At 41.1% G+C, this 21,024-nt stretch overlaps 2 protein-coding genes across 4 annotated transcripts; both read left to right on the top strand.

Annotated features, from left to right (window-relative positions):
* Positions 1–665: 665 nt before the first annotated feature.
* LOC103644976 (uncharacterized) lies at positions 666–5,654 on the top strand. 3 transcript variants are annotated; one of them, XR_002266230.3, is made up of 7 exons: positions 666–937; positions 1,048–3,276; positions 3,361–3,681; positions 3,757–3,862; positions 3,949–4,662; positions 4,881–5,020; positions 5,254–5,654. XR_002266230.3 is itself a non-coding variant. In XM_008668115.4 (6 exons), the coding sequence occupies exons 2-5, from the start codon at positions 1,055–1,057 to the stop codon at positions 4,642–4,644; spliced, it is 3,345 nt and encodes a 1,114-aa protein (XP_008666337.2). In that variant the 5' UTR covers positions 667–937; positions 1,048–1,054; the 3' UTR covers positions 4,645–4,662; positions 5,292–5,654. The 3 variants fall into 3 exon arrangements, 2 of the variants coding, with proteins under 2 accessions (XP_008666337.2, XP_020402085.1); XM_008668115.4 differs by lacking the exon at positions 4,881–5,020 and having other exon boundaries at positions 667–937; positions 5,292–5,654; XM_020546496.3 differs by lacking the exon at positions 4,881–5,020 and having other exon boundaries at positions 669–937.
* Positions 5,655–11,346: 5,692 nt separating this feature from the next.
* On the top strand, positions 11,347–15,116 carry LOC103644977 (uncharacterized). The gene is made up of 11 exons (XM_020542372.1): positions 11,347–11,509; positions 11,598–11,914; positions 11,989–12,192; positions 12,283–12,375; positions 13,090–13,149; positions 13,912–13,971; positions 14,059–14,121; positions 14,196–14,267; positions 14,465–14,527; positions 14,726–14,962; positions 15,047–15,116. Exons 1-11 carry the CDS (start codon positions 11,347–11,349, stop codon positions 15,062–15,064), a joined length of 1,350 nt encoding a protein of 449 aa, XP_020397961.1. The 3' UTR covers positions 15,065–15,116.
* The last annotated feature ends 5,908 nt before the right edge of the window (positions 15,117–21,024 follow it).

The following is a 21,024-nucleotide window of genomic DNA, read 5'->3' as shown; positions in this document are numbered from 1 at the left end:
AACATGCGTTGCAAATTGTATGCGTAGAGTAAATACGATCATAGCAACGATTACCATGTGTTGCAGTCGTATGCGTAGAGTAACTAGAATGCTTGTAACGTTTATATGCGTTGCAAACCGTATCTGTAGATTAATTTTGGTACTTTAGCAATTTTGCAATTGTGCCTTTTATTTTTAACTAAAGCATTGTAGTTGGGGATGCTAAATTGCGCAAAAAATGTGTAAAGTGGGGGGAATTGATAACAATACAAAGTCTTTTAGTCCACGTTGTATCGTTTTATTTATTAAAATATTTATTTTATCTTATTGTCATTGTGTTTCACTTATTAAAACATTTGTCATATCTCTAATTATTTGCAAAAAACATGCAAAAAACATGTCTTCAAGAGAAATCGAACTCACAACCTTCACCTTCCACCAAAGTAATACTCACTAACCAAATGGACCTTATTGATGTGTACGTTTAGTTGTTACACTCAATTTTTGTTATAGAATTCTGCGAAACGCTAAATCTCTCTAAATCTCTACAAGCAAGCCGATCTCCTGATTGATGTACGTGTGCCCACCGCCGCCCGAGGTCCGCCCTCAGTCTGCGCGCCAAACGGCCATGCCCGACCTGCCTACCTCCACGGCTCCACCCACGCCAACGTCCTCGCTGGCCGCAGCCCCTAGGTCTTCCCACGGACGCCGCCGAAGCACCTGCACGCCCTCGCGGGCCGCCGTCCCCAGGTAGGTCGACGCCCAAGCAGCTGCCGCCACCACCCACGCCGACGCCCCCGCTGGCCGCTGTCCACGCGCACGCCCCCACCTTTGGAAGGATACAGTGGACAGCGAGAGGAGAGGAGGAATAGGATCGCGACCTGGTGCACGCAACGAAGACGTGATCCCCTACGACTTCATTAAGGCCTACTCTGTCCATGTGAAGCGTTCTGGCAAGGTACCCGCTTGTTCCTCCCTCTCACTTCCCACCTTGTTCCGTCATATGTAATAGCTACTACGACAACATTGAGGATTTCATTGTCATCGTGATTAACATTTTTTACCCAGTGTTGGAATGGATATTGGATTGGTCAAGCGTCTTTTACGTTATCCTAAAGGTTCTGATCCATACATAGCTGGTGTAGAGAAGTTCCTTGAATTTGCATTTAAAGATAAAGCTGAAGGCATCAAGATTTATTGCCCATGTCAGACATGTGTGCACACTACTATTCAGACAAGAGATGAGATGTATGGGCATTTGGTGTGCAATGGGATACTTGAGAATTATGATGAATGGAATTTTCATGGTGATAATTCAGTGCAACACACAAGTAGTTCGGAACCAAATTCACATATTGATGAAAGGCATGTTGATGTCGACCAACTGATTCAAGATGCCCTTGGACATCTGTATGATGGCACACCTATGACTGAAGGTCAAGAATCGGCCCAGGGACCCAATATTGAAGCACAACAGTTTTATACACAACTTGAAGATTCGAAAAGGCCTTTATGGATAGGCTGTGAGCTCACTCAACTAACTTTATTTGTGCTTCTGTTTAATATCAAATCCATCAACAAATGGTCTGATAAATCTTTTGGTGATCTACTTGAGGTTCTGCATATGGCAATCCCTAATGGAAATGAGCTACCAAAGAACTTTTATGCAGCTAAGAAAATAATCTCTAAATTTGGACTTGGATACGAAAATATTGATGTCTGCCCAAACAACTGCCAGTTGTATTGGAAGGAAAAGAAGAATGATGATTTTTGTGCAATCTGTAAGGTTTCGAGGTGGAAGGATAAGGATCCCACGTCTGTACTAACAAAGAAGGAAAGAAAGAAAGCAACACCCTGCAAAGTTTTACGATACTTTCCAATTAAAGAGAGGCTGAAAAGAATGTTTATGTGTAGAGAAACAGCTTCTCTTCTAAGATGGCATGACGAGGAGCGCATTAAGGATGGTGCATTAAGACATCCTGCTGATGCACCGGTGTGGAAGAGGTTTGATGAAAAGTTCCTAGGATTTGCATCAGAATCACGTAATATTCGTTTTGGTTTGGCTACTGATGGATTTAATCCATTTGGGATGATGAGCTCTACACATAGTTGTTGGCCTGTTATATTGGTGGTATATAACCTTCCTCCATGGCTTTGCATGAAAGATCACAACCTTATGCTCTCTTTATTGATTCCTGGTCCTAAAAGTCCTGGAGATAGAATTCATGTGTTCCTTGAGCCACTCTTGGATGACCTAAAGGAATTATTTCTAACCGGCTTGTACACATATGATGCATCAAGAGATGAGAGTTTTACTATGCGAGGGGCCGTGCTTATGACCATAAGTGATCTTCCTGGTTTAGGAATGCTTGCTTCTCATATGGTTCATGGGAAATTCGCATGCCCTCCTTGTGGTGAAAATGTATGGACAAAACAGCTGAAGAATGGTCGTAAATCTTGTTTTATGGGGAATCGCCAATATATTGATCTTGATCATTCTTATCGCTTGGATGCAGACTCATTTGATGGAACGATAGAGCTTCGAACAAAACCTAAAACCTATTATGATCGTCCAATTTTGGATGAAATCATCACACTTGGTGATTTCAAGAACTCAAAAACTTACAAGTCAGTTAGTAGTCTATTCAAATTGCCATATTGGGATGATAATATTCTTCGATACAATCTTGATGTGATGCATATAGAGAAGAATGTATTTGACAATTGTTATGGTACAATATCCAATTTGGATGGAAGGACAAAAGATAACCTACAAGCTCGTCTAGATCTTGTCGAGATGAACATTAGACCGGACCTCCATCCACAAGAAAAACCTTCAGGAAAGTTTTACTTGCCACCAGCTTTATTTGCTATGTCTAAAAGTGAGAGACGAGCATTTTGTGATTTTCTTAGAAAGGTTAAAGTTCCTGATGGTTATTGTAGAAACATATCAAAATGTGTTAATGTTACTGAAGGAAAGATTGTTGGCCTTAAAACACATGACTGTCATGTCCTGATGCAGCAGCTCATGCCTATTGGTTTGAGGGGTCTTCTTCCAGATGATATCACAGCTGTAATATTTGAGTTGTCTGCTTATTTTCGAGGGATATGTTCTAAAGTGCTTCATGTTAACGAGTTGGACCATATGGAAAAATCAATTGGCATTACTCTATGCAAAATGGAGATGATCTTTCCACCAGGGTTTTTCACGGTTATGGTTCATTTAGTAGTCCATCTAGCAACTGAATGTAAGCTTGGTGGACCAGTTAACTATAGATGGATGTATTTTATTGAGAGGTACATCTTCTAACTATTACATGAATCATGTTATAAGAATTTATTGTGGGGTTGAATAATTCACTTGTCTTGCATTGGTTGTAGGTACCTAGGAAAATTGAAATCATATGTTCGGAACAAAGCATATCCAGAAGCTTCAATAGCAAATTCATTCTTGGCAGATGAGTGTATGGTGTTTTGTTCTAGGTACATAGAAGGTTTCGCTACCAAGCATAATAAACCATCACGGAACGATGATAGTTTGGACCATACCCAATCGAAGATGGTTGGACAAGATTCATCTTTATTCCCTTCAGTAGGGAAATCATTGGGAAAACCAGCCAATTTTGAATTAAGTCATCTAGAGAAATTGCAAGCACATAGATATGTGTTGTACAATTGTGATGTTGTTAATCCATATCTAAAGTAAGTGTTTTGGTTAACTAATGAACTATGCATATAGATTATGAATTATATAATTATATGGTAATCATGGTATAGGGAACATGCTTCTAATCTGAAACGAAAGAGACGCGACCGTCGCCTAACTCCTAAAGATATTGAGCAGATACAGAATAAAGAATTTCTAGAATGGTTTAGACAACATGTAAGTAGCCTAATCTGATATTTATATTGCATGGAATTTGGGTTTTCTTACATGTATAAATATACACTCTTTTTGTGTGTCTACAGATCTTGCATTTAGAAGAAACAAATGGACCCGACAGCATTAACGAAGACATTAGATGGTTGGCACGAGGTCCATTGGAGTTTGCAAGAAGACATAGAGCATATAACATACGTGGGTTCAGATTTAGGGCCAAAAGGTATGATAAGGCGACACAAAATAGTGGAGTTGTTGTCACTGCAAAGACCTCTAGCTATTCTTCAGCTGGTGATAATAAGCCTATACTTGGAGATATTTTGTATTATGGCAGGATTTTTGATATCATAGAGATTGATTATTATGGAAGATTTTCAGTGGTACTGTTTAAATGTGAATGGGTTGATGTCACTCGAGGAAAGGGAGTTAAAAAGGATAAGTTTGGCTTATCCCTTGTGAATTTCTCACATCAAATTCACAGAGGTGATAGAATTGAGCATGAACCATTTGTGTTTGCCAATCAAGTTGACCAAGTGTTCTACTTGGAAGATCGGACGAACCCTGGGTGGTCAGTTGTCTTGAAGATGAAGCCCAGAGATGTATATGACATGGGAGAAGATTGGAATGATGTACAATCTGAACCTTTTCATGTCAGCAAGCTTGGGGACCTGTTTAAGAATGCACACGACAACCATTCATGGACTAGAAGTGATATGGAAGGCTATACGGTAGATGGAACTGCTAAAGACCATGACATTGGTAGTGATATAGAAGATGAGTGCTAAATAAGAATACTCCATCAGGTACACAAAGTTTCTCTTTCTTATAATCTGAACCATTTGGGTGGTCTGCAAATACACATCTATTAGTGTTTGTCTTCCTTGCTTATTTTAAATTCAGGTAATTATGCAGTGCAGAAATTTAGGTTTCTTGATCTACATATTAATTGACCAATGCTGAATAAACCAATGCTGAATACACATCTAATAGAAGCATTTAAGTATCAAAATTTTGTCTGTAGTGAATGCAAATTGTTGGAAGCAATTGCAGTAGAGTTATGTTTTAGTTTTTTCGATGGAAATCAACATGGACACCAGGGATCATGTGCCTGTCAAGGTCCTCGACAAGGCAAAGGTTCACAAGAACAAACTAGCTGAACAGGTAGACTGTCATCAAGACTTTAACTATTTGTACTAGTACTTCCTTAGATTTCACTATTTTCCATATATCTGAACTGCATAGCAAATCAGAATTTTGTTTTTGTCAAGCTGAAAGAAGTTGTCTTCTGTTCTGGATTCAGTTTATGTCTGAAATCAATATGAAAGAACAACTGAATTTTTTTTCATTCGTGAGAGGCCTGCATGCTTATATGTGCTGTTTTTCTCTTTTTGTAGCTCAAGGAATGTAGCTCAAAGAACCTGTTGTTGTGCAGATCTCCCTAGCAAATACAAGCCTAGAAAGAAGCATTGCTTGACCGCTTCGACCATCGGCGCTGGTGGCAGCTTGGACAAAGCTCCTTGTCGAAGCACCAAGACGACAAGACTCATCAACAGCGAGAACTAGGAGTATAGACAGATGGTGTGGAGATCTCTTGTACAAATATGAGGACAAATTGTAGGGCATTGAACTACCGCGTAGCTTAGTGCTGACTGTTAGTTTTGGGGTGCTTCCTTTTCAATGTTGTGTTTGCTGACTGTTACAGTTGGGCTACCAGTTTGCTAATTATTATTTGTGTCGATGGTGATTAATGTGAACTCTATGCTGAACACCTTGTACATAAATGAGATGTTGGCCAGGAAGACATCCGATAGGTAGCAGAGTCACCAATTGAGATGAGGCTAAACTGAAAAAAAATTCAGTTTCTATGCAGTAAAATGCCTCCCACGTTACCCCCATTTCTTTGAGTACAAGTTGTTCTTATCTACAACCGGTCTAGAATCACCTGGAGGGAGTTGTGGTCAGGGATTTTTTTTTACACATATTTTTCTGTTTTCTGAACCCCAGCCACATTAGCTCGACTGAACCCATAATTTTATCCCTCATCTGGCTCCACAATTTCAATGGCACCAAGTCAATACAGTTAGACAAACATGTCCTCCGACCATAGCACTATCAACTTGACTCACTTGCCCAAAACCAAGGGTGCAAGGATCAAGAGTTATCAGGTCCAAAAAATGGTGAGCTCACTGAAAACTGGTTTCAGTTAACAGAAACGACACCTGACAGTGGACATTTTGGGGCTTATTTCTCCAACTTCGGTTCAACCCCAAGACATAATCACTTCAAGAGACTTACTCACCTTTGTATGGCCTTTCACATTGCCAAATGTCTCTCAAAAACTTGAAAATCTTCACACATGAAAGTTGTTTAATTTGAAACACTCTACAACTTTGGTATTTTGATTTTTGGAAAAATATGGCTAGATTTTAAATTCCACTTTTGGGCTAATTTTGAGCTAACACATATCTTCTTTAGCATATTACACAACAGAACTCCCTAGAAAAACTAGTGAAGAGAAAATATTTCTGGTGTTTTGCAGTCTGCACTTAACTGCCCTGAACTTCTTCAGTTTACTGCAGAAGAAAATCCATTCCTCTATTTCTCAAATTTCTCCACACAAACAAAGTTACCCTCCCACATCAAACCTGTTTACTGGACATTAGTCTTTCACTTTGTTGTAAACTTCCAGAGTCCATACCACATAAATTGCGAGTTATAGAGCCCCAAAGTGAGGCACATCACACAGGGACCATAGTTTCAGTCTACTGAAAACTGAACCCAGAATTTCAGACTGTTCTGGACAGTTTGGAATTATATGGTGGCTGTTCTGGACAGTTTGGAACTGGGACCTTTATATAAAAGCTGAAGAGTACATATTGGTGTACAAGTTTACTTAACAATGATTAACTTGGTACCATGTAAAATAAGTAGTTAAATACCCTCAAATTTGCCTTGACAGTCTGCAATTATGGGTTCAGTTCAGTAAACTGAAATTATGGTTTCTGTGTGATATGCCTCACTTTGGGGCTCCATAACTCGAAACCTGTAAGGTATTGACTCTGGAAGTTTACAACAAATTGTAAGATCAATGTTCAGTGAATAAGTTTGATGTGGGAGGGTAGCTCTGTTCTTATGGAGAAATAGGAGAAAAGGGAGGCTGAATCTGGTGCAGCCTTTTTTTACTGAAGATGCAGCTGACAACTTGGAGAACCATGCATATAGTGAACATCTTTGGGTAATCTCTCAAACCCTGTTTAGCCCTCTATTGCACCGGGATGGCCAGAATACCGAGCTGGAGCTGGCAGTGGTGACCACCCTTCCACATCTTTTACGTACCTTCTCGTGGTAAGGATAACATGGTGCGATTTCACGGTTTGTATGAAGTGTTCTAGTATCTATACTTACATGTGAAGCGCACTGAACCTCACTACTCCAAGCCTTTTAACACAAGTGAGCAGGGTATAAGTTACAGGGGCCCAAGAGTTATAGTGCTTCAAAGTGTGGTAAAAATACAAAAATTCAGATTCAGCTATCTGAACCAAATTCAGTTTTAGTAAACTGCACCAAGTCTGAAATTTTTGAAACCGACCAACCCCACTTTGGACCACTTTTTCACTCAGTTGCATATGGTTTTAGGTCTACCATACTTAATAAAATTTCTTCTCCTATAGTTACTCTTCAAGTTTTATATAATAACCTTTTGCCAAAAGCCCACAGATCAAAAGTTACAGGGGCCCAAAAACAAGCAAACCAAACTATTTTCAGCTGCACCAAAACTGTACCAAATCTGAAATCTGCAAATTACTCCAAATGTCTATCAAAAACTTGAAAATCTTCACACATGAAAGTTGTTAAATTTGAAACACTCTACAACTTTGGTATTTTGATTTTTGGAAAAATATGGCTAGATTTTAAATTCCACTTTTGGGCTAAACCTTTTCTTCTAGGGTTAATTAGATGTGTGCCATTACATTTTGTCTGGTTTTGACATATATATGTTTTGTAATTAGACTCCACAATATTATTTGGATCTGCAAGTCTGCAACTTTGATGAGCAAAATGGCTGTACAGATAGATGTTTCAGCTACTTGTACTAGCACAAGATGAACTTGTGCAGATTCAGCATACATATTTTTCAGCTAAAACATGAATTATCAATCCTTAAGGTAGACTGCCAACTAATGAGTAATCTGTTGTTCCTCCTTTTCTGAATTTTACACCAAAATCAAGTGTCCCAGCTATGTATTTCAATGGTGGATGTTGTGAACTTTGAGTGCTCGGGGTCTGAGGACTGTTGTTAGTAGCTGCACTGGAACTTGACCCCTGTAATCCCCCCTATGACACTTATGGTGTTACTGTTATTTGTGGTGTCACTGGTGTGTGAGGTGAGGGTGGACAATTTTGTGCACCCCCTGAATCTTCAACACTTCCACCTGAAACACCTGGCTGCTGCAACACCTGACCAGGCACAGTGTACTGAAATTGGAATTCACAAGGACCAGATTCTGTCAGCTTGCTGAACATTTTCATCACTGTCCCAATTCCACCCCACTTCAGTTGTTACTGCTTCTCCCCAGAATACCTCCCAATTTCAGCTCTTTGTTTTATCTTCTGTAGTGATGCCAATGCCTGATCCTTTGTGTTCAACAGATCTACCCACATATACCTGCTGTAATCATCTACTACAAGCAGGAAATAGGATTTTCCACCAACTGTCTTTGGTCTGATCTGCCCACACAAATCTGCATGAAACAATTCTAGTCCCTTTTGAGATCTGAATCAGCATCTAGTTTCAGAGTGTACAGCCTGTTACCAGTGCGAGGTGCACTGATTAGCAGGTTATTTTCAGGATCTAGTACACTCAACCTCCCATTAAACAGTCTAATATCACATCCACCCTCTTCAATATGACCAAGACTTATTATATTACTCTTCAGTTGTGGGATGTAATAAACACTTGTGAAGACTTTGTGCTGATTTTGCTTTCCCTGAACAACTAGAGCTCCCAAACCACATATTTTAACAGTTGAGCCATCCCCAAATCTGACTGATCCACTCACAGATTCATCAAGGTGTGAGAGTGCAGACTTTGTACCTGTAATGTGATTACTGGCAACAGTATCAAGTACCCACACGCCTTCAGGACATATCATCGAGATCACATTTTCTTCAGACAAATGAACAAACTGTGGTGCTCCATGCACTGTGCCTTGTACTTCAGCAAACAGAAGTGCCCCAGTTTCAACACCACCACCAGCAACTGCAAGATTTGCCTCTGGTTGTTTTTGTTCCTTGCCTTTCTCCCTCTTAGGACGCTTACAGTCTTGAGGCCAATGACCATATATCCCACAATTTCTGCATCTCCCTTTTCTCCTAGGTGTGCCTTGTGAAGTGAGTTTCTGCCCAAGGAAGAAAATGTTGGGGAATACGACGCCCCCAACAGGGGAAGCGGTGCCCAAGGGCGTCGCCGTCGCCGAGGCTCTCGCCCAAGAAGCCCCCAGCACCAACGTCAAGCCAAGAGCTACCGTCGTCGTCGTCCTCCATACCATATGCGTCACACAGGCACGTGCCAGAGCCGCACCCAGCAGCCGATGGTACTAGCACACACGACCACCGAATCTAGATGTCGCCAAGCACCCTGCCACCTTACGCCGTCCTAGTTGTTTGGTCCTTACCGGTTGTTTGGTCCTTACCAGTAAGGTTTGTTCTAGTATCTATACATACATGTGAAGCTCACTGAACCGGTTGTTTGGTCCTTACCAGTAAGGTTTGTTTAGAACACTTGTCCGTCGTCACAAAACACCATTGTGGACCACCCCATCATCGACCGAGTTGCTCACGGTTTCTCCAGACAAGTTTAGGTGAGCACCATGACTTTTGTACGCCGGTGAGGCTTTCTGTATTTCTGATTTGCACGCTACCGTATTCAAACTCTTCCGGTTACTCTACCAGGATCCCAATGTCCGTCGTCGCCGTGATCTGGGAAGTCTAGACTATTTGAATCCGATTCACTTACGGGTTAGGTCGGGTCGGGCTCGGGTGACGTTTAAGAATGCAAATCCTTGCCGGAGATAACCTGCGTGGGCTTGTCGTGAGCGCGCAACCTCGTGCCCGGCTTAGGGTCGCCGGAGTTACTATCGTGGACTTGAGTTTCTGAATAAGCAAAAAGACAGGGATCTCAGTGCTAATGTCAGTGAAACAATCAAATATTACATAGGACCTTTATTCGGTTAGCTGATGTCAGTTTTCGCATGTGTTCGTGGGGCGAGCGGGTCGGTTTCGGCCCAGTCACTTCCGCTCAACTCCTGTTTTTTAAAGTTTATGTTCTGGATTGGTTATTGTGACAGCGATGACTTGGTTGGGTTGTGACAGCGATGATAAATCCACTAAAGAAGCAAAACAAATTTTATTTTGATATAGAGAGACTATTATAAACTATACATGTGATGGTTGCTTCGGTAGAGAGAATCTTATAAAAATTAAAATTTTTATGAACTATTTATGGTCAACAATAACTCAAGAGAGGTTAAATGGCTTGGTGATTCTATATATCGAAAAAAAGTTGTTGGATGAGGCTTCTATATCGAATTTCGCACTGGGCCCCTGAAAAGCCAGGAACGACCCTGCTTGATCTGCTTCAAGTGTTTCATCAATTTATTGCGCGACGGTATCAATTGAAATGTACATTAATATTATATATGTGTAACAAATCTTCCCTGTATTATGGTTAAAATTTAACAATACAAGTATTTTGAATTACACAATCAGTTTTTAGCAAAATATTTGAAAACCATATTGAATTAATTAAATAATTAAGGTATTATTTTCTGTTTCCCTCCCATTATTTTATTTCCCTCCAATTTATTTTACTGACATACTATATTTCCCTCCGTTGTTTTGGATCCCTCCAGTTATTTTCGTAGTGGGCCCACTCTCCACAGACATAGCAAACTTCTTTCATCTGCTGCAGACCTCCCCACCACTTTTCCTTCATCCGCGAGGGGCACAACAGAGGGCTCTCCATCCATCGTCCAGGGGGCTCCATCCGCGCCGTAGTCGCTCGTCTAGGTCGTGACCCCTCTCTGCTTCACCACCCCGACCTTGCCTCCAACCGCGCCCTTGCCTCCCACCGCCATCGCCGCCTCCACGGCCACCACCACTGCCTCGTCCACCGGCGCCACGGCCCTGCCCTTGGCCACCACCGACACGTACACGGCCTACTTTCGTGGCCTTCGTCCTCCGCTCTTGGCGCACGCTGAGCCGGAGGTCGGATATCTGCCAAGTCGAGCTGGAGACGGAGGTCAGCCTCTGCCTACAAATCATCATCATCAGCCAACAGGTGCTGTTAGTATTTTCCTTCCCTACTTATTATTTTCCTGTCAACACCAAATTATTGTCATTGATTGGTCTGCAAATACATATGGACTGTTAGTATTTTCCTTCCCTACTTGTTTTTAATTTAGGTCATTGTGCAGTGGTAACTGGTAATGGCACGGGGTGGGAAACAACGCATTACTCGTAGCCATGATGAGTACTTGTCTGAGGACCATATTGGAGAGAAAAGTCCCCAAACAAATGCTGCATCATCTGAACAAAACATAAGTAATAAAGAAGACCATTTAGATAGCAGAAGCGATAATGAGTCCCAAGGTATGCACACATTACTTGTAATACCGCACCTTGTCTTTATGGATACTTGCATATGTCATTCTCACTACTGAAAATTGTTTTTTTGGAGACATAACTATGTCAAATAACATAAATGGAGAGGACCAACTTGATGGCGCTGATGAGGTTAAAGAGGTTAAAAGGCGTGGGAAGACAAAACTTATTAATGTTTGGAACATTCCAAGAGGCCATAGGGTTGTAGTTAACTGTAATGAGCTGAATCAGCCTATCGGAGAAGAGGCAGGAGTCCTTGCAAAATTCCTTGGCATGGTTGCTAGGAATGGCTCCTTGTGTAGCTTAAGCTTCAAGGATTGGAGACTACTTATAGGAAAGAAAGATAGGAACCATAAACAAATCAATAAGGAGGCCATTCTTAATCAAGTAAAGGTAAACTTTCACATTTTTTCAGTTGCCATGTAGTAACAGTACACTTTCACAATTCGTTTCCAATTGTTATGCAGAAGAGATTTCTTTACCCTGCCCGCATGGAAACATGGGTGCTGCGAACAATTGGAGAGAGATGGAGGCAACACAAGTCCAATTTGAAATCCATTTATTTTGACCCACATAAGAGTCAGGATGCTAATAATAGTAATGCTCCTGATGGTGTATTAGCTGATCAGTGGGTTGCGCTTGTCAATAATTGGATGACCCCTAAAGCACAGGTACATTACTATAGTCATGATAATCATTTTGTTATTTATCTAATGAACCATCTAATTTACTTTTGTTCCTATATACTCTTTGTTTCGTAGGATTTAAGTGAGGCCAATAGGATAAATTGTACAAGAAGAAAGTCAATGCATACATCTGGAACAAAAAGCTTTGCTCGGAATAGAGAAGAATTGGTATTATTTTTGCAATTATAATTCACAGCATGTTCTTTACAAATGCCAAAAATCCATGTTAATTACATTACCTTAGTTATATTTTTATTAACATGTTTACAGAGGGAACAAGATCCTGAAAAGAAATACCCTCATAGGGCTGTTTTGTATATCCATACACACAAGTCTAACATCGGCAATAACAGAAATGCACATGTGGTACAGTAATTGCAAAAAAAATGTTTCATTTACTTTTTTTCAAATCCAATTGTTCTTCCATGGTGTTTATTGAGTATTGTTATTCTCTTGCAAGGGTGAATTGAAGGAACTTTTAGCACAACAACCTGATTTAGCGGACTCTAGTAATGGAAAGGATGCATGGGAAGGAGATGCACTAAACAGAATATTAGGAAAGGAAAAGCCTGGCCATATCCATGGTCTGGGCCTTGTTCCAAATCCAAAACAAGTTTTTCATGCCTCGACATCAAGCCGTATGAAGCATCTAAATGTAACCACTTTGGATGAAACATCCAGTGAAGATGTAGTATCACTTAGACTTGAATTGGAAAAACTTCAAAAGCATGTCCAGAAGCAAGATGATACTATACTAGATTTGCAACATACCGTGGAGCGACATAAAAGGCAACATGTAAATCCGAATAACCTTATTTCTAACTCACTAAGGATTGCATGGACTTAGCATTTTTATGTCCTAATGTTTTTATGCTATTACAGGGCTATCCAGATGCTCCTTTATCGCCACCAACAGATGTTCGTCCTGCTATGAAACGACAAGTATGTATCTCTATCTCTATGAAAATATATAAGTTTACTATTGTACTTGCTCGTACAATCCAGCATCGCCATGAGCTTATTTTAAAAAAAATGGTGATGCAAATGTCTTTGATTCAGATAAGTTCATACCATAGTAAAATTACTCTTCGTCTGCAAAATAGCAATCCTACTCTACAACTCCTAGTGGATCTGAACCAAAATTCTCAAACCAAAGTTCTACCCTCTCAACTGATCTGCACCGTCTGGACAGCAGCCTCAATAACGTTAAGTTTTAAATGGTAAGGGCTCCCTCCGGTGGCTCTGCCACTTGAGGCTTCGGCTTTGGCTTCTCAACAACAATGGCTTGTGTGGTTAGGACCATTCCAGCTACAGAGGCCGCATTCTGGAGCGCACACCTGGTCACCTTGGCAGGGTTAATCACACTAGCTCTAAAGGATCCAGTATATGTGTCTGCTGTGACAAGAACTAGTCTGAATTGTCTAAAACAATTCCAATGCCAGCAACACACACTACGATGGTATAGGTCTACTCATGAACTTAGTGCCGCACATAATAGATGATGGGTCCTAGTCACATTTACCAGCACAGATAAACATATTAACAGCATTGGACCTCTAGCAAATACAGTTCATACCATCTAACTGCATAGGCACAGATAAACATATTTACTCTTTTGCAGAGTGTCACTTCTATTGAAATCTTCAATATTTAGGGTTTAGGACATAAGATTTTTTATGTCCTAATGTTTTTATGCTATTACAGGGCTATCTAGATGCTCCTTTATCGCCACCAACAGATGTTCGTCCTGCTATGAAACGACAAGTATGTATCTCTATGAAAATATATAAGTTTACTGATTTTTTGCACATATATCTGAATCTTATATATATATATATTTCCCTATAACAGCGAATTTATTGTCAACTTCGTAGTGAAGATTCTAGTATGTTTGGTGAACGGAATAACACAATGGTATGAATGCATTACCATGAATTCCATCCTAGTTTTAAAATTTTCAAGCTGTCATTTATCCAATAACTCTACAGGAGGATGAAAACGAAGATGATGAGTACGAGGAACAGCACTCACACTACAAATGTTCTAAAATTCAGGATAAGGTTAGTACATTATGAGTACGAGGAACTGCAATCATAGATTTACTCCACCCTAAGGCCATACTGAAGCAATCATATTTTTGTCCATGTTAGAAATCTAGTTTATATGATAGTGTATACATGCTGAAAGTAGCAGCAAGCATCAGATTTCCTATACTACGTTCCATAGTAGTTCACTGATGTGTGTTCTTTAAATGCAGAGCAAGCCACCACAGTCACGACGTGAAGCACTCCATGCTAGTAGAGTTTCTGCATCAATAAAGGTAAAAACAACAGTACTAATGCAGCCAAGGTGATCAATGTGGTCCTTTTGAAACTCAGTGTACTCTACACGTCTCGGAAATCCTCTAATTATGCACCAATTAAGAACCATCAAGTAACTATTTATTAGTAAAAATTCTTATGCATCCTGCATATTTATAGCTACTTGCTAACCACTAACATCCAAAATTCACTTGTAGGTTTCCACAGATATTTTCTTAAAGAGCACAAGATATCCAAACAGGAAGGTTGCCTTAGGCAGAGTACTTAGCCAGGACCCCAAAACCAAAGTTGGAGATGTTGCTTTAGGCAAAGAATTTTGGATGGTGCGTGTTAGTCTGGTATCTGTGCGCGATGAACCACTAATAAGGCCATATAACAACTTCAAGGTTCTTGGACAAGTAGGCAATAATCCAATTGCATGGCCTTCAAGTTGTGTAAGTTCATCACTTCACTTAACAAGACATTATTCTCCTCATTATTGCATTTGGTTAAAGTATTCTAATTCATTCCTTTTGTAGATTGAAAAGGTTAACTGATAACATGGGATGAATAATAGCGCCGGGATTGCTAAGGTATTTAATTGGCCCCATAAATACTCTATATCTCCCATGAATAGAGACATCAAGTTTGAGCTAATAGGTTAGGAGACATCAGTGTGTTAGATGTACATATATAAATTTTGGCAGCTCCATTCATTTGGGAAGCCCTCACTGATATGACACTAATAAAACCATAGTAGGGGGGATTGTGTGACCAAATCTTGAATGCCATAGCCAAGCTGCATCATCTAGCTTTGATAGCAAACAAACTGGAGGTATCACACTCAACTGTACTGTGTACAGTCTGTTCCCAGTGCGAGGTGCACTGACCAACAGGTTATACTCTGGATCAAATACTTTCAGTCTACCAGCAAATAGTCTGATGTCACAGCCTGCTTCCTCTAGTTGTCCAAGACTAATTATGTTGCTTTTAAATTGTGGAATGTAGTACACACTAGTGAGTACCTTGTGGTCACCTTGTCTGGTTTTCATCACCACCGAACCTAGTCCACAGATTTTGACAGTAGACCCATCACCAAACTTCACTGACCCACTGACAGTGTCATCAAGTTGAGAAGTGTCATGTGGTTACTAGCTCCAGTTTCTAATACCCAGACTTCATCTGAACAGACTGCAGTCACTACTTTTTTTTCAGACAGGAGTATTTCCTGAGAAGTTCCACCTAATGAGTCTTGCACCTCAGCGAAGAGTAGTGCTGCATTCTCCACATCTCCAACTGCAACATTTGCCTCCTGCTGTTTGTGATCCTGCTTATCTCTTTTTGGTCTTTTACTGTCTTCTGCCCAATGACCATAGATGCCACAGTTTCTGCATCTCCCTTTTCTTCTAGGTGTTCCTTGTGATGTCAATTTGACCTTGTGAGGAGTACTGGAGCTAGCACCTTCAGATTTGTTAGAAACCTTTGCCCGTCACTGGTTTGTCCCTCCACTATTACTGTTCTTGTGTGAATTGGACTAAAACCTTTGCTTGTGTCTCTCCAACCATTCCTCTTCAGCTAGTAGCAGTCTTCCTGCTTTGTCTGTGACTTGCTCCAGTTTGTCTTCAAACCGATATGCAGCTGCCCGAAGCCTTCCAACTAGGTCTTCAACTGAAACTGTCTTGACATCACAGAACATCTCGATTGAGACAGCAACTTGATTGAACTAGGGTGGCACAACTCTTAGAAACTTATTGACAACACGAGTATCTTCTAAGGGTTCACCAAGTGATTTGATAGAAATTTTGACACTTAATAGAAAATATAATTTAAAAAGTTAGGTGGTGTACTCATCTGTATTTTTTACTAGTCTTTGTTTTCTTGCATTCTATGAGATGCATGCTTTGTAAGGAATATGATTTGTTTCGTGACAACATAATTGATAGAATATGTATTTTAAAGTCTAAATTCATGACTATGATGCACCAGGTGACACTCCACTGGACAGTCAACTCCAGATAGGGCTAGACATGTAACGGTCTCAGAAAGAAGGTTGGATATTTTCTTTTTAATTGAACTGTTGTTTTACCTTTTTCCTTGCTTGCTTTTGCTTTTGCAGAGCTGATGAACTTTAGACGTGCTTGTGCCCATCCTCAGCGCAAAACACAGTGGCAACGAAAGATTTATGGATGCATGAATATGTACTTCGAACTTTCTTTGTAATAAACCTGGCGCTCCCATGTTGCGGCACTTACTGTGGAGGTGGAGCTTTGCTATGCCCCTAGCTATCCCCTCCATTCAAAGGATTGTCATCGCCAGCGCTAGGGATAATTGCCTCTGGTCAGATTTCTAGAAAAAATGTCCACAGTTGAACAACCTTTTTTTCTCGTCTGCACCCTCTAATTAGCAGCTTAGTCTCAGTCTCCATGTTGTGTGCAGTTATATATGTAACTATGGATCAACTTTTTGTAATGCAACTATTGATTTTAAATATATATATTTTGCTTATTTGCCATGTGTGTGTGGATGATTCCAGAAATATCAAATATGCATTGTGTTCAGCTAGTTGTAATCTTAACCTCAAAATAAAATATTATAATATTTTATTGGTTTATTGCTTGCAACGGATAAAAATGTTGCTACAACTCGAAACTAAACGTTGTAGCATCCTATGATAACGAGCTGGTCTTGGGCGGCACCAACACATGTAAGTGTTGTTGTATCTTATAAAAATCTGTTGCAGTTTACCAACGCTTATTTATATGACTTACCAACGTATGTACAAGCGTTGCAGTAGCCCCTAGCAACGGCAGTATAGGCAACACATAATTATGCGTTGGTATAGACCCTAGCAACGCTTATATAGGCTTGTACCAACACATATATGCATTGCTAAAGGGGGGGTCATTTTGTAGTGATGAGCCCAAAGCAAAAGGACCGCCCACCACCAATTTCAAAAACTTAGTGTTGAATATTATCAATTGGTTTTCCTATTATGTTCAAAAGGGGGAGAAAGTAGTATTTCAAAATGATATATCAAAACCCTCTTGAACACTAAGAGGAGGATCTCATTTAGGGGGAGTTTTGTTTAGTCAAAGGAGAAGCATTTGAAACAGGGGGAGAAAATTTCAAATCTTGAAAATGCTTTGCAAAATCTTATTCATTTACCTTTGACTATTTGCAAAAGAACTTTGAAAAGGATTTACAAAATAGTTTGCAAAAACAAAACATGTGGTGCAAGCATGGTCCAAAATGTTATATAAGAAAGAAACAATCCATGCATATCTTGTAAGTATTTATATTGGCTCAATTCCAAGCAACCTTTACACTTACATTATGCAAACTAGCTCTATTATGCACTTCTATATTTGCTTTGGTTTGTGTTGGCATCAATCACCAAAAAGGGGGAGATTGAAAGGGAATTAGGCTTACACCTAGTTCCTATATAATTTTGGTGGTTGAATTGCCCAACACAAATAATTGGACTAACTAGTTTGCTCTAGTGTATAAGTTATACAGGTGCTAAAGGTTCACACTCAGCCAATAAAAAGATCAAGTTTTCGATTCAACAAAGGAGCAAGGGCCAACCGAAGGCACCTCTGGTCTGGCGCACCGGACTGTCCGGTGTGCCACCGGACAGTGTCCGGTGCACCACCGGACATGTCCGGTGCACCAGAGGACTCCAACTCAAACTTGCCACCTTCGGGAATTTCCAGAGGCACTCGCGCTATAATTCACCGGACTGTCCGGTGTACACCGGACAGTGTCCGGTGCGCCAAGAAGGAGCGGCCTCAGGAACTCGCCAGCTTCGGGAAACTCCAACGGCTAGTCCGCTATAATTCACCGGACATGTCCGGTGTGCACCGGACTGTCCGGTGCAACTCCGGAGGAACGACTATCTCCGCGCCAACGGCTCCCTGCGGTGCATTTAATGCGCGCTCTGCGCGCGCAGAAGTCAGGCGCGCCCATACTGGCGCACCGGACAAGGAACAGTAGATGTCCGGTGTGCACCGGACACCCTGGCGGGCCCACAAGTCAGAAGCTCCAACGGTCAGAATCCAACGGCAGTGATGACGTGGCGGGGGCACCGGACATGTCCGGTGTGCACCGGACTGTCCGGTGCGCCATCGAGCAGACAGCCTCCCAACGGCCACTTTTGGTGGTTGGGGCTATAAATACCCCAACCACCCCACCATTCATTGCATCCAAGTTTTCCACTTCTCAACTACTACAAGAGCTCTAGCATTCAATTCTAGACACACCAAAGAGATCAAATCCTCTCCAAATTCCACACAACACAATAGTGACTAGGGAGAGTGATTTGCTTGTGTTCTTTCGAGCTCTTGCGCTTGGATTGCTTTCTTCTTTCTTGATTCTTTCATTGCGATCAACTCACTTGTAATTGAGGCAAGAGACACCAAACTTGTGGTGGTCCTTGTAGGAACCTTGTGTTCCAAGTGATTGAGAAGAGAAAGCTCACTCGATCCGTGGGATCGTTTGAGAGAGGGAAGGGTTGAAAGAGACCCGGCCTTTGTGGCCTCCTCAACGGGGAGTAGGTTTGCAAGAACCGAACCTCGGTAAAACAAATCCGCGTGTCACACTCTTCATTTGCTTGCGATTTGTTTTCCACCCTCTCTCGCGGACTCGTTTCTTTATTACTAACCCTAACCCGGCTTGTAGTTGTGTTTATATTTGTAAATTTCAGTTTCGCCCTATTCACCCCCCCTCTAGGCGACTATCAACTACTACTACTACTACTACCGCTACTACTACTACCGCTACCGCTACTACCGCTACCGCTACTACCGCTACCGCTACTACCGCTACCGCTACTACTACTACCGCTACTACTACTACTACTACTACTACTACCGCTACTACTACAACCTCTACTACTACTACCGCTACTACTACCGCTACTACTACTACTACTACTACTACCGCTACTACTACCGCTACTACTACTACTACTACTACCGCTACTACTACCGCTACTACTACCGCTATTACTACCGCTACTACTACTACTACTACTACTACTACTACTACTACTACTACTACTACTACTACTACTACTACTACTACTACTACTACTACTACTACTACTACTACTACTACTACTACTACTACCGCTACTACTACTACTACTACCGCTACTACTACTACTACTACTACTACTACTACCGCTACTAATACTACTCCTACTACTACCGCTACTACTACTACTCCTACTACTACCGCTACTACCGCTACTACTACCGCTACTACTACCGCTACTACTACCGCTACTACTACCGCTACTACTACTACTACTACTACTACTACCGCTACTACTACCGCTACTACTACCGCTACTACTACTACTACTACTACTACTACCGCTACTACTACTACTACTACTACTACTACTACTACTACTACCGCTACTACTACTACTACTACTACTACTACTACTACTACTACTACTACTACTACTACCGCTACTATTACTACTACTCCTACTACTACCGCTACTACTACTACTACTACTACTACTACTACTACTACTACCGCTACCGCTACTACTACCGCTACTACTACTACTACTACTACTACTACTACTACTACCGCTACCGCTACTACTACTACTACCGCTACTACTACTACTACTACTACTACTACTACTACTACTACTACTACTACTACTACTACTACTACTACTACCGCTGCTACTACTACTACTACTACCGCTACTACTACTACTACTACTACCGCTACTACTACTACTACTACTACTACTACTACTACTACTACTACTACTACTACTACTACTTCTACTACTACTACTACTACTACTACTACTACTACTACTACTACTACTACTACTACTACTACTACTACTACTACTACTACTACTACTACTCCTACCACCGCTACTACCGCTACTACTACCGCTACTACTACCGCTACTACCGCTACTACCGCTACTACCGCTACTACTACTACTATACTACTACTACTACTACGACTACTACCGCTACTCCTACCGCTACTCCTACCGCTACCGCTACCGCTACCGCTACCCCTACCACTACCACTACCACTACCACTACCACCACTACCACTACTACTACTACTACTACTACTACTACTACTACTACTACTACTACCACTACTACTACTACCACTACTACTACTACCACTACTACTACTACTACCACTACTACAACTACTACCACTACTACCACTACTACTACGACGCAAGAAATGGGTCAGGCGGCTGGCGCCGTTTCACATAACACGACACCAAATGGAATTAAAGTCAACCGCTTAGACGCAGCGTTACACCACCCTCGTCGTATCAGTTTACTATTTCAAGACAAGACGATGGACACCTTTCACTAGATAGACACCCATCGGGTGCACCCATTGGGTGTACCATCCGGATTTTTCGAGATTTTCTGAAGCGGTGAGACCTGCAACATATACGCAATGAATACACAACGACAAAGGGGGAGATTGGTCAAAATGGAGGAAGTCC

This window comes from Zea mays, chromosome 1 (assembly GCF_902167145.1).
Source record: "Zea mays cultivar B73 chromosome 1, Zm-B73-REFERENCE-NAM-5.0, whole genome shotgun sequence".
Lineage (NCBI taxonomy): Eukaryota > Viridiplantae > Streptophyta > Magnoliopsida > Poales > Poaceae > Zea > Zea mays.
The sequence above is the reverse complement of the archived record's forward strand: the minus strand, read 5'-3'. Positions and strand labels throughout refer to the sequence as shown.